The sequence below is a fragment of the Prionailurus bengalensis genome, chromosome A1, assembly GCF_016509475.1.
Source record: "Prionailurus bengalensis isolate Pbe53 chromosome A1, Fcat_Pben_1.1_paternal_pri, whole genome shotgun sequence".
Taxonomy (NCBI): domain Eukaryota; kingdom Metazoa; phylum Chordata; class Mammalia; order Carnivora; family Felidae; genus Prionailurus; species Prionailurus bengalensis.
The window spans coordinates 5,284,581-5,299,209 of record NC_057343.1 but is presented as its reverse complement, the minus strand read 5'-3'; the positions used below and the strand labels follow the sequence as shown (position 1 = coordinate 5,299,209).

The following is a 14,629-nucleotide window of genomic DNA, read 5'->3' as shown; positions in this document are numbered from 1 at the left end:
AAACAGCAACAAACCCCAGGAGGAAGAGGAAACCGTCCTGAATTGCTGCAACATATTATCTAAAGCACCCAGGTTTCAACAACCAACAGCAAAAATATGAAACGTACAAGGAAACAAGACAAAAAGAAATGCCTCTGAGGGGGACCCAAATGATGGACCAAAGACTTCAAAGCTATTATAAAGAACTAAAAGAAACTGTTTAAAGAATTAAAAGAAAGCACGATGACAACGACTGATCAGAGAACACTGATAAAAAGATAGAAGAACCAAATGGAAATTCTGAAACAGAAAAGTATGATCATTGAAATTAAAGAAATCCCCGTGAAGCTGACCAGACGTGAGGCAGCAGAGGAGAGTAACAGACAAACTCGAATGCAGATCAATAGAGATTACCCAATTTGAAGAACAGAAAGAAAACAGAATAAGAAAAACTAACAGAGCCTAATAAAGTCCCATCATGTGGACCAATATGTGCATAATGGAACTGCCAGAAAGAGAAGGAAGTGAAGATGTGGCAGAAACAATATTTGAATAAATCGTAGCTAAAAAACTTCCCACGCTTGATGAAAAATATTAATGGACACATCCAAAAAGCTCACCAAACTCCAAATGAAAGAAACTCAAAATTACTGAAAACCCAGGACAATTGTGAAAGCAGCAACAGGAAAATCACTCACATACAAGGGAAAGCTTAGTAGGATTAACAGCTGACTTCTCATCAGTACAACAGAGGCCAGAAGGCAGTGAGATGGCACGTGCAAGGTACTGGTAGGAAAAGAACACCAAGCAAGAATTCTGCAAGAATCCTGTATCAGCAAAACTCTGCTTCAAACACAAAGGAGAAACGAATACATTCCAAGATGAAAACAATTTGTTGCTATCCAGTCTGCCTTACAAGAAATACCAATGGAAATTCCCCGGGATGAAAGGAAGGGACACCAGACAGGAATTAAATCCATATGAACAAAGGATATCAGTACAAGTAATTACACAGGTACTTCTCTTTATCCTTTCTTTTGGATTTAAAAAAACACGGCAAATTGCACCGTTGGACTTATATACAGATGTAATATAGGACAGCACAAAGGAATCAGAGGACCAAGCTATTATGAAGCAAAGAAATAACACAAGCTGGTAACTCAGATCTACAGGAAGAAATAAAGAGTACCATGAATAGTAAATAAGTAGGTTAATGTAAAACAACTCTACATTTTTTTTCTTTTTGCTTAATAGACACTAGATTATATAAAGCAACAACCATAACAATGTATTACTAGGTTGATAACATAGACCTAATTTATATGACAATAGCGCAAAGCAGGCAAAGAAATGAATCCATACTGGAGTAAAATTTCTGTATTTTACTGGAATTAAGTTAGTATTAGAGGCAGATGCTCATAAACTGAGACATTAATCCCTAAGAGCAACCACTAAGAAAGTAACTCAAAAAAATCATTAAAAATATAATCATTTGAATATAAAACAATCCCCAAATATGTCAATCTTCATTTCATCACATGACTCCTAATCTTCCAAAAAGGCTGGCCTTATAGAGAGTAGCCAAAAGAATGAAGGATGGGCATGGCCACCCACATAAACCGTACTTGAAAGGATTCTCCAAAACTGGTTTAATCTTACTTCAACAAGCACTCCATCCAGACACTTACCCATCTTCTTGATGTACCAGTTCTTTCCACCTTGAGACCCATTCCAGTACAGGGCCCCCACCGAGCTCACCAAGGCCATGACCAAGAGGATGCCAAACAACACCAGGATCTGCACATTGGTCACTTTCTCAACATTCGATCTTTTCAGAGGTGCTTTTGTGGAATTCTGTACAACAGCAGTGAAAATCAGTAAGTGTCACAGAACAGGTTTGAGGTTAAGGAGTGGGGAGAAAAGGAGGCAAGTTAACCAAATTCAACACATAAAAAGTAAAATACTGTATTTTTTCCCAATAACTAATGGAATTAAAAAGTGCACCACACTCCTGAATCAACGTTTGAAATAAAGAACACATTTCAACTCTTCACGCTTCAATCTGTACTTAATGTTACATTTTAGTACAAAATTGGCTACTTTTGCAATCTGAGAAAACAAGTTCTAAATCATTTAAAGTCAGTTTAAAACAGGATGTTTTTAATGCAAGAGAAACTTAAAGATTCTGTACCATAAGAATCTAGAGTGAATGTCCAAAGTAACATAGCTCTACAATTAAAATACAAAGAACTATTTTTCAAGTATGTATTTTCCCCTCAAAATGGAGGGAAAACAAGACCTACACAGACACACAGACACCGAAAATACAAAATAGGTGTTGACATGATTAGGTGTCAAAATGAATGGACAAAGGGCTCATTTGGAAAAGTCAACAAGGAACAAGCAGGTACATGAGGAAAACTCTAGTGGTCGTGAGAAATCTGAGTGCAGTCTTGAATTATAAACAAAATGTAGAGAGGAAAGTAAGACAAAAGTGGAAGACAGCCTAACCATCAACAAACATGTACGGTCTAATTCCTGACTGCCAGTGGGGAAACCATCCCAGCTCAAACAGAGGCCAGTGTCGGCAAGTCAGTTTAGAAAGATTCGTTAAAGCCGGATTCAAGGACCGCTGCTTCTTGGGTAGAAAATTTGGGACTACATCCTCTTAGCACTGGAAAAGTCAGTAGAACTGTTCACACTGGACAGTTATGCACCTGAAGTCATTTTACTAAAAATTCTGATTCTAATTGCGCCAGGGAAAACAATGAATGGTTCCCCAATGGTGCCCATGCCCTAATACCTTGACCCTGTAAATACGTTGTTTTATGTGATAAAAGGGGCTCTGCATATAATTAAATTAAGGACATGATTTGGGGAGATTATTTTAGATTAGCCAAGTGGGTCCAATTTAATCACATGGCCCTTAAAAACAGAAAATGAAGAGATCCTTTCCTGGCTACCGTCAGAGGGAGACACAAGACTAGTCCAAGACGTACAATATGCCGTCTTTGACAATGGAAAAGAGGGGTCACGAACCAAGAAGTTCAGGACGCCTCTAGAAGGCTGGAAAGAGCAAGGAAAAGATTCTCCTCTAGAACCTCCTGGAGTGTTCTAGAAAGGAATGTTGTCCTGCAGGGGTCGTGACAGGGGTGAGACCCATATCAGACTTCTGACCTAAAGAACTAGATAACATGACGACTTCATGTTGTGTTAAGCTACTGAGTCCCTATAATTTGTTACAGCAGAGCAGTGATAGGGAATTGACATAGTAACCCCGAAGATGGTAATAGTCCATTCCTGGAGGTGAGCCGCCCCTGGATTAAATCAGGAGCCAGGAACTGGATAGGGGCAGAAGGACACAGGCTGCGGTCTGCAAGTCTCCCTCCAGGAGTCATGAGCCTGGTCTCTCAGGTGCCAACACTGGTTTGTGAAAATCGGGTGATTTGAAAGCTTGAAGGGCACTCGCTGGCCTTAAAAATGGTGCCTTGTTCAAAACTTAACTCATGACTCTTCACTATTTTTCATTCATCTGATCATTAAAAAAACCCAGGATGAGAAGGTCTCCAAAAATAAAAACATGGATCAAGTCACAACATAACAAAATCAAGATGAAAACAGGGAGCAAGCCATCCCTATGTTCCCTCGAGAATACTGTTCCACAACATCGCTGAAACTGTCACCAAACCCACAAATGCCACCCTCGTGATCTGGTTTCCTGTAGGGGTGGGGAGGTGGGGAATCATTTCACTGGCAATTTTGAAGTGCTTAAGTATTTAAACAGCCCAGCAGCATTTTCCTTTATATCCTCTCTTCTCCCTTTCACTTCAGTTCTCTGAATTATTTGTCCTTTACAGACTTTTTTTTTAATGTTTATTTTATGGGGCAACTGGGTGGCTCAGTCAGTTAAGCTTCCGACTCCAGCTCAGGTCACAATCTCACGCTTCATGGGTTCGAGCCCCGCGTCGGGCTCTGTGCTGACAGCTCTGAGCCTGGAGCCTGCTTCGGATTCTGTGTCTCCCTCTCTCCCTGCCCCTCCCCTACTCATGCACGTTCTCGTTCTCTCTCTCAAAAAATAAGTAGTAAAAAGAAAAAAAAGAATTTAAAATGTTTATTTTGAGAGAGAGAGAATGAATGGGGGAGGGACAGAGAGAGAAGGAGAGAGAGAATCCCAAGCAGGCTCCATGCTCCATGCAGGGCTGGATCCTATGACGGTGAGATCGTGACTTGAGCTGAAATCAAGTCGAAGACTTGACCAACTGAGCCACCCAGGCACCCCTGTCCTTTACAGACTTTAAAATTTCCTTTAGAATCTAAATGGAAGTCTATTAGTGAAGGTTGACCCATCAAAAATCAAATCCCATCTACAGGTTGATGGGGACAACATATCACCTCTGGTCTTATGGAAAGAGCAAGAGACCCATTCCAAGACTCCCTATCCCAATCTTTTAAAACTCATGATCTTATCTTTTCGTGTTTATTTTTGAGAGACAGAGAGAGAGTCAGAGTGTGAGCGGGGGAGGGGCAGAAAGACAGGGGGACACAGAATGCAAAGCAGGCTCCAGGCTCCGAGCTGTCAGCACAGAGCCCGATGTGGGGCTCAAACTCACAAGCAATGAAACCATGACCTGAACCAAAGTCGGACGCTTAACCGACTGAGCCACCCAGGAGCCCCAAGATCGTATCATTTTTAACAAACGTTCACTGGAGGCACAGAGAGAAAAAAAAAATTACAATACACATCATTTCTGTGACTTCATTAGTTTCTTGGCTTCTGATCTTTTCCAACTATTGAGTCCTGGCCAGTGAACAGGGTTACGAAAAGCTATCTTATGTCCAATATTAGAGCCCAAAGCTTCAATCACACGTAGTTCGTGGAGAGCCGAGCTCTGCCTACTCACTCCCATTCCCTGAACATCTCAACTTGCAGAGATGAGCGTGTAATGTTAATTCTGACTAGCATTGTAAATCCTTCTACAAAATTCTTAGGAAACGCTGCTACTTGTGAGTAATGGAGTTCTGTAACAGAAACCAGTGAAAATGTCAGAGTCTGAAAAAGCTTCCAACTGACCTAAATTTCACGCATTTTCTTCTCTCCTAACAGAGTCGTCAACAGAGCAACTAGTGAGAACATGCCCTCCGGAGCCATACTGCCTAGGTTTGAATCCCAACTCTCCCTCTTACCGGGTGGGTATGTCATTTCAGTAACTTACTTAGACACTCGGTCTCAGCGCCCTCATCTAGAAAGTGGGCACAACAACAGTATCTTCCTCATATGGGCCATTGTGAGGAATAAACGATTTAGTACATGCAAATTGCTTAGAACGATGAATGAAGGCACTAAGTATTTGCTGTAATTAATGTGATAATACCCCTTTCCCATTAAATCAACCAACAGAAACTGTAATATTGAAAATATTTCCACGTGTAACTACACCCAACTTGAAACAAGGGAACTCTGAAGAGTGGAAGACACTGCGGGAAGAGCTTAAAGAACGAACACAAAAGTAGCAGACCCCTAAAGCAACTGTGCTTCCTCTCTGTGGTCAAGCAGCACACGTACAGACAAAAAACGTTAGTTCACAAGCAGAACGGTTTCCAGCTACAGGTGTTATATTATATTCCACTTAAAAGCTCCTTATTTTTAGTTGTTGTTCCAGTCCTAAAGGCACGGTGCATCTAGCACAGATGTTTCTGGGGCTTTCCATCATTCTGCACTCAGTCAACACGTAACAAGCCTCGCATGGGTTTATCACGTGTAGGTGTGATGAGAAGCACCCATCTCCCGAGACGCAAACTTCATGAGGTAACTGCGCACACCTTGCTCAATAACAAGATGATGAGATCATTTTTAGGCATAACTTAATTATCTCTTACACCTTAGCTACAAAGCTACCCTACCAATGTCACCCTGAAAAAAACAACCAGCATACAAGGAGTCTCAGAGAGGGGTGAAATTTGTAACATGCACAATCTAAACACCGGTCTTGGGGCCCCAAACTTGAGCTCTTTGTCACCTATGTCACATCACCATCGAAACACAAGTGATCTGGGGCGCCTGGGTGGCTCAGTCGGTTAAGCGGCCAACTTCGGCTCAGGTCACGACCTCACGGTTTGTGAGTTCGAGCCCCGCGTCGGGCTCTGTGCCGACGGCTCGGAGCCTGGAACCCACTTCCGATTCGGTGTCTCCCTCTCTCTCTCTGCCCCTCCCCCACTCTCTCTCTCTCTCTCAAAAATAGACATTAAAAATTTTTTAAAAACCAAAACAAAACAGAAGTGAGCTGGTTAGTGGAGTGTTCTAATCAGCTCTGAACTGGTGAGGACCCAGTCGGGAGGACAGACCAGACGCCTCTCGGATTCACCGAAGGATCGTGAGCCATCCAAGAAGGGCCTCAGCATTCACTAACTATTTATTCTTCGGGCTGCCACGGACCCCCACCCTCTCATACACACCCCCCCTCCCCCGCAGCCATTCCAACACGCCATGCCATCCCATCCCAGGCCCGGAACTTCTCCGCGACCTCCTCCTCCACCGCTGGGAGCTTTCCTTACCCAGGTGAGGGCACTCCTTCCCTGAAGCCCCTCAAGCAGAGGGTGCTTACATGCCTCGGCCTCGGAAGCTGGTGGCACTTCTGACGCTTTATGCCTCTGATGCCACATTAAAACGCTCCCCCGTGACATTCACGTCATTCGGCTACGCCGCCTTCTGCCTCTTCCCTCAGCGAGTCCGCCGACCTCTCGGCCATGGCCCCCACGCTCCCAGGAGGTGAGCATTTGGCTTAAGGCATCCATCTTGGCCCCAGGGCTGCCATCACCCCGTCTTCACGACCACAGCTCCGACCGCCAGATGCGTGGTCTCTCAGCCCCGTATTTCCCAGCCTCCCACAGTCCTACCGTCGGCCTCCCCCTCCCCCGGCTCACTCTCAGGTCTCTCCGCCCAAGAAACCCCAGGACGAGCAGTCCACACGGCCTGTCACGCAGCAGCTGCAGCAGCCTTCGAGCCTCACGAGCCTCTGAAGCCTCCTCACCCTCCACCTCCCGCCACCCTGACTCCGTTGGATTTCCCAGCTGGGGCGGACGTGGGCTCCAACGCGTCATCTGTTCTAGTCAACAGTTAACTCTCTCCTCTTCCGTCATCTGATTAAAAGAGCGGACCAACTCAAGAGCACCCCTCTCTCTAACCCTCCATCTAAAATGTGCTTTTAGCACGGAGTCCGCTAACGGCCCCAATCCTGGGGGGCCCGGCCCTTCTGTAGTCACCCACAGGACTTGACTGCGCTACCTGGCAATTCCCCATTACTCCTTAGTCCATGTGGCTCCCAGAGGGTGAGTTGGGCCTTTCACTATTGCATCCATATAGGCCAGCTCAAGACTTGGGGCACGGTGGTCACTAAATGTTTTTGAACGAAGAAGTACAGTCAGATATATGCTTCGGAAGCGAAACTAAAGAGCAGACAAGCCGAAAGCCGATTCTCATGAACAGCAACCGTTAGCAAAGTAAGATGCCAAACGAAACCAAAGAAATGTGAGAAATGACACGTCAGGACACTGATTTATACAGAATTTCAAAACCTGTCTGGCGAAACACATCATAATACAAAGGAGGGCTGCTTCAAACCCACAAATAATAATTTAAAAATCACGATCAGGGAGAAAGAGCAAAATCATTTCAACTTAATTTTTTTTTTTTTTTTGGTGTATGAAGAATAAACATTAACTCAAAAATAACTGATTTTACATTGCCAAGGGTTCAATTAAAAGGACAATTTACTGTAAAATCCTAATTCACAGGGTGAGGAAGAGAAGCAGAGAAATAAGGAAGTTAGAATGAATCCCCGCTTAAGTGCAGAAGATAAAATAAGTTAGAACTGTTTGTCCCCCTCAGTCTGGAAAACAAAGACCATCGATATTTCAGGCAAGAGATAATACACATGCGATACGATCATAGAAATCCAGGAAAAACTACCCAAGGAATCAGGTACGTCCTTTCCAAATTTAGGTCACAAATTTGAGCTTCCCAAATGCAACACCTGCATTTACACTCTCTACTCTAGAAAAACGGAAAGAAAAAATCAATTCTAAAACCAGCATTGTTTTTCAGCATAGAAATGTTTTACCTGCATGAGTTTGGTGTCGTGTCCAGTATAAACAACTATGCCAAAGACCCACTGAGTGTTTCTAAGCTGTGTACCTCTTAATAAGATCTGGTCGGGCCCAAGGGGAACAGGGCTAAAAATAAGAAACAACATTTATATTTAATGATAGTGTGACACATGAGCATGAGCTTTTCCCTTAAACATAAACCCACAATTAGTCTATTAGTTTGATTGTTCCTTTTAGTCAAATTTGAATTATTGCACTGAGACACAGGGGCAATAAAGGTTACCAATGCCTTAATCTAAAAAAAAAAAAAAAAAAAAAAGTGTCATCCTATCCATTTATCACCACGAGGAAAAAAAATATAGATTGTTTTTCCTACAAAAATGTTAGAGGGAATCGTGTTCTCTTACAACCCAGTTATGAAACTCCACACCCAATAAGGAAATTGCTAAAATAACCAGAAGCTTATTCATTTGGAAAACCCAGTTTACTTTAGAGACTATTACAACAAAAAAGAAGCAAAAGAGCTATAATATCAAATTTGTCAAGGATGACTTAATGGTTAAATAAGGGACTGGGTGATAATTTAGAAATTCAAAATGAAGATATGGAACACGGAATGGTTCTGCATGCTAAATGAAAACCAAGAAAGCAGTCACAGCTGTCATAGTTATTTTGGGTTGATTCCCATGATCAGATCCTTCCCTTTGGGTCTGTTCAAAATGCAAAGGTGGGAAGCATGGATAAGGAGCACACAGATTAAAGATGGGCAGAAGGGAGACACTGCGCATCAACGTAAGGACAAAAATGACTCTCTAACAATCAAACAAATGTCAAGAGGACAAAGACAAAAGAATACAGACAACAGAGCGTGAATATTCAAAAAAAAAAAAAGGGTGGGGGTAATTGCGTTTCCTTCCACTCAACTCCATAAACACAAATGCTACTTAGAAGAATGCTTGCCAAAAAAACCCAAAAGGACGTTTCTCTAATAAACAGATTGGCTCTTATACCCCTCAATGCTTCTCTTCTGCTTTTCTGGACAATTTTATGCAGCCCAAACCATCTCTCCTCCCTGGTAGGTAATACACACAGAAAAAACAGTCCATGCTGTTAACCTCATTTCAGATCCTCAGGCTGTTTTTCTTGACAAAAAACAGTTCTTTCCTTAAATTTAAGGGAAGGTTTATATGGACTGAAATTGTGTTTTGGGAAAAGCTCAGTCTCTCATATCTAAGCGAAACCTACAAAATCTCATGATTTTAAGACATCATGAAATCAAAAAACAAACTGATAGTTTCCAAAGCTCCATTTCAAACAAACAACAACAACACAGAAAAAAAAAAAAACTAAGTGCAAAGTGAAAAGTGATACCTTTTCCCATCTACGTGCAAGTTTCCAGTGAAGTCATAGAGGTGGCGATTGGGTCCCTCACATTCTATGGTTCCAGATAACTTCATCAATACTTCCCTTGTTTGCATGTCAGCAGTGTGACTCAAACCCTAAAATGTTAAACCAAAAGAGGAACGTGAACACAATCTTCCAGGTTTAGGGACGGCATTCAGCAACCCCACTGTTAATCCAAAAGAAATAATGTATCAGCAAAAATGGAATAACTGGGGAGGCTGACAAATCAAACCACCGGACCCTCAAGACAGACTCTACAGGCAGCCTTCGCTATAGCAACCTAATGCAAAAGTTTCCAAAGATTTCAGTGAAGTACAAAGTTCAGATTCTACGACTGTGCTGGGAACATCCATGTTCAAGTAACCACGTACTCAAACACCTTATGGAGTGAACACTCTATCAGTTCTATTTTAACACAAGTCATAAAAACAGAATAAAGCAGCCTTTTAATAGAGTATTATATGAGTATCATATTTAGCACTTAGCAACTCTTCTTTAAACAGAAAAAAAAAAAAAAACTACCTACATCAAGTACCTGAGGTAGGAAAGAAAAATACATGGACAGAACTATCAAATTCAACTTTATGCAGAAAATGTACATGTCAAATGCTTACAGTTTGTACTATATTAAAGACCACTTTTCATTCTAGAATGAAAACATATGGTAAGAGCAGTTTTAAGGCACAGAAATTTCATACCTAAAATATAACTCTCTAGAATTAAAGTCTCAGTTAAAACAATAGTGTAAAGTGAGGTACCCACACCTTGTCTACTCCATATCCCCATATAGATGCTGCCCTTTCCACCACGTGACTCAACCTAGCTGACAGGATGTCTTTCCATCTGCACTAACAGGCAGAAATCTAGGACATAAATTAAGGCAAGATACCCTTCGTGACTCATACTTGGATGAAGCTCACTATTTTAATTTTGCTGTCACTCTGAAGAGGTTCCCTTCAGAATAAAAGCCACATTCTTCCCAGGGATTCCTTTTTTATCTCTAGGAAAAGCACTGACTGGTACAGTGGACCAAATTGGCAACTGGGGGGTCTCCGTAGCAGCACAAGTCTAAAAAGGTAACTTTACCTGACGAATTTTAAGGTTCGTCTCCCCATCCAGATTAGCTGTTTCAACGTAACACATCGCCTGAGGTTCACTATGAAAAGAGAAATTTCAAAAGCCAAAGGTCAGTAAGATCCCTTCCCCAAATTCCCAGCTCATAAAGTCCCTACTAGAAAGTGTGTCTGCTGACTGGCCCTTCAACCACTTCAGTAGTAACTGACCAGAAAGACCCTCCTCTTTGGGGCTCAACACCAATACCAAGTGGTCCGCCCAATTATCCACCATTATGGGCCCCACATAATGGCTGCTTGACCTTAAGCAACAGAAATAACTGAAGAAGAATGAGAAGGGGATTGGTGGGTTGAGGGAAACACAAGATGTTCCAGCTAAGACCCAACTACTGTGTCCGGATGACCCTTAGAGTCTGAGACTCAGTCTGCTCCCAACCAAAAGAGCTACCCTAGGCATAGCCAGAACAAACACATCTCTTGAAGAACGCTAACAGCCACCGTTCAGGAATCAAGACACAGGCTTGGCAAGCCTTCCCTGCACCTTTTACTGTGTCAACAGGTAACTTTTTAATCCAAACGCCTACTTTTAAGGACAGCACATATGAAGAAGAAGCATGGAAGATACTGTATTCCTACTTCTAATCATAGTGGTTAAGAGAACGGAACCTGCAAGCCACTGGCTGAGTCCAAATCTCCTCTTGCTACATTGGTGGCACGTGTGGACTTGGAAGTTGTTCAATCTTTCTGTTTCCTCATGTAAATAGCAGGGACAGCAAGGGTTTGGGGGATATTAAGTGTGATGACGGACTCAGCGGACAGCTTAGCACAATGTACAGACTCAAACACTAGTGAGCAGCCTAGGAACACATGGTCAGCTGGGACAATCTCACATTAAAACCAGGTTTTCTGAGGGTTACGGTGAAAATTCACAGCCCAAACTGTCAAATGATCCACATTTCACTATTTCTGCCATTACTAATCAAGAGGGACAAACGTGAATCCTGCCTTATGTGGTATTTTTCCTCCTCTATAGGCCTAGGACTCTATTGTCACACCTTTTAGCTCGAGCAAGACAATTCATGCTAAGGCTTAAAATCCAACATGCAATCAGATCCAATAAAAGCAGCACTGTCTGTAGTCAGAGAAAATGCAAACGGTGTGAGTATCTAGGACTCCCCACAGTACATAAATACAGGGAGTTTTAGTCTCATCATATAATTTAATCTTGAACTCATGAACAGAAGTTTACTCATATCCTAATTTTAGCATCCTTTCTTTGATAGTCACTTTTATGTATTAAGCCAAGGAGAAGTCAAGGACTACACGGTCCATGATTCAGGTCACGTAGGGATTGGTGATACCTTGCCAGCACGAAACTACATGGAGAATGTGGCAATGGCATTTGGGCGGAAAGGGGGACAAAACGTGGAGAAACAGAGGGGCAACAGATCTATCTGCAGATCGTGTCTATGCTGCAAAAACGGCCCAGATCTCTGAGCAGCTAGTAAAGGAGACCCTAGGTTCCACGGGAAGACTCCCGGCTGGACCCACCAGGAGACTGGTTCTCAGGTCTCAGAGATGCTGCAAGCTGGGTACCATGAAGGAATCACTCCCCTGCTCTGGAATGTTTCCGGTGAATGACAAATAGCCCACAACAGCTAGGAGACTAAAATGAACCAATAAACATAGAAGAGTTTTGCAGAAGTACACGGGAATGAATAGGAGAAACAAAACAGGATCAAGGCAGGAAAAACAAAAAAAAAAAAAAGAGGCAAATGACGAGTCACAGAAGAACAGGCCAGAGAGAGAGAGAGAGAGAGAGAGAGAGAGAGGGGGGGGGGGGGGGGGCTGGTGCCTCGGAGGGTGGAAGCAAAAAGGTGCCTTGTGATTCCCGCAGTCACCATTTGATGCTTTATTGTTCGTAACGTTTATTTCAAAAAACGTGCCCATTAGCACAGCTGACCTGGAGGATAGCAGGACCATGTCTGCTGGAAGATACTGCCCATTGACGACCTTCACAATGTCTCCCACCGCCACCTAGAAAACCAGGGACAGGGTCAGAGGAGCATGAAAGGCAAGCACAAACAGTGACTAAGGTGGTTAAATATTTGAGGAAAACATTACTATATAATTATGCCCTGAAATTCAAGACACAAGCCCAAATTATGTTCCTTGACAAGAACGGAAGCAAAGTCTTTCACTACAAATGGTAATAGGGCCTCTCTGCAGTGGATGCTGAATGAAAAAGAAAAACAAAACAAAAACAGAAAGGGAGAGTAAGGAAACACATGAGTCAGAACAACTATCAAGGTCTCCTTTTCTCATGATGATTCCGTCCAGTTGCAAATTCCACCCCTGAACTCTACAACAATCCCATAGCTATACACAGTAGGGGGGGTGGGGGGGGGGGACTGAGTACAGCTCCAGAGCCAGCCTGAAGGCCGGGCTCAAATCCCCCGCTGGACTCCTCACTGTCCCTATATGACTCCGAGCAAGCGATGTAAACTCCGTGTGCATCTGTGTGTATCATGGGGTTCACAGCACATATTTCATGGGGTTATTTTAAGGAGCAATTGAGTTAACACAGATTTTCTCCATTTAACAAACAGGGAAACTGAGGCTCAAAGAGGAATCACACGATCAACATCACACAGCAGCCAATGAGCATTAGACCCCAGATTCAAAACCGTGCAACTGGCCCGTGGTCTGACTGCAAAGGCAATACTAAATTCACCCACGAACAGGGCACCTGAAAGGTCCCCTGGAAACATACCACATACAATGGGGAAGATTTGTATAGCCTCACTTGCCAAAAACAAACAAACAAACAAAAACAAAGTCATAGTCAAAGTCAGAGACCATTTTAGGAAACAGACTCCCCTGGACAGAAGACCCCAAGGTAAGGAAAAGAGGCCCTAATCTGCCAACCGTGAACACCATGGCCAAGGGTTTGGAAATCCTTTAAATAACGTCACAGAAGCAGCCAGGTAGGTAGAGTCTGGGCTTTCAAGTCAGGCCGACCTAGGTTCAAATCTGAGACTCACAGACACTAGACAATCTTGGCAAGCCCTTCACCTCTCCGAGCCCCAGCGTCTTCACTTACAAAATGGGGAAAGACCTCGGGGCGCCTGAGCGGCTCAGTCGGTTAAGCGTCCGACCACAGCTCAGGTCATGGTCTTGCGGTCTGTGAGTTCGAGCCCGGCGTCAGGCTCTGGGCTGATAGCTCAGAGTCTCGACCCTGCTTCGGATTCTGTGTCTCCCTCTCTCTGCCCCTCCCCTGCTCACTCTCTCGCTCTCTCTCAAAAATAAATATTTTTTTTTTTTTTTTTTACTGGGGAAAGACCAACACTTAACCTGGGAGGGCTGATGCAATGACTAAGGATGTACATACAAGCATTCGGCATGGAACAGGCATGTGCTGAGCGCTAGTCTCTACCAGCAGGAGTGACACCAAAAGAACACTGGGAGTGTCAGAGTCAGAGATGCCACGATTCTCTGACAGCACGGGAACAAAGGCCGCTCTCGGCACACATTAACAAATTCAAAACTCAAAATGGGCACTAGGTCCTTGCTTCGTGTTCTAACACACATTTCTGTTCTCTCGGAAATCAGGAACTTCAAACGGAGTAGTTATGAAAGTGATGCTTATGAAAGAGTGCTGGATCTTTCAGGCTGGGAGAATGCCCCTGGCAGGTGCCTGTATCTAACTTTCTAGTAGGAGAAGGAAGGTCTGCTAAACAGGTGTCCTGCCAGTGCTCTGTATCACTCACCAAAGCATGTGAAGTAAGGAACCGTGCTCAATATAGGGAATGGTGGTAAAAGTTAAATTCCAGAACCACTGTATATCAACCTATCGGCAAAGGGCAGGCACAGAAGTATACCCCGTATTCCATAATAAAGAATATCAGGGGCGCCTGGGTGGCTCAGTCGGTTGAGCGTCCGACTTTGGCTCAGGTCATGATCTCATGGTTCACGGGTTTGAGCTCCACATTGGGCCCTGTGCTGACAGCTCAGAGCCTGGAGCCTGCTTTGGATTCTGTGTCTCCTTCTCTCTCTGCCCCTCCCCGGCT

The 14,629-nt window shown here is 43.5% G+C and overlaps 1 protein-coding gene across 5 annotated transcripts in view; it reads right to left on the bottom strand.

Moving 5' to 3' along the window:
- LOC122480709 (phospholipid-transporting ATPase IB) overlaps positions 1-14,629 on the bottom strand; it is a 606,753-nt gene that overhangs the window by 443,657 nt on the left and 148,467 nt on the right. For all 5 annotated transcript variants that reach the window (XM_043575482.1, XM_043575463.1, XM_043575477.1 and 2 more), the window contains exons 7-11: positions 12,523-12,596; positions 10,573-10,642; positions 9,454-9,581; positions 8,097-8,208; positions 1,668-1,833 (exon numbers count right to left, since the gene is read on the bottom strand). In XM_043575482.1, coding sequence (XP_043431417.1) covers positions 1,668-1,833; positions 8,097-8,208; positions 9,454-9,581; positions 10,573-10,642; positions 12,523-12,596 — 550 coding nt within the window. The remainder of the gene's footprint in view (positions 1-1,667; positions 1,834-8,096; positions 8,209-9,453; positions 9,582-10,572; positions 10,643-12,522; positions 12,597-14,629) is intronic.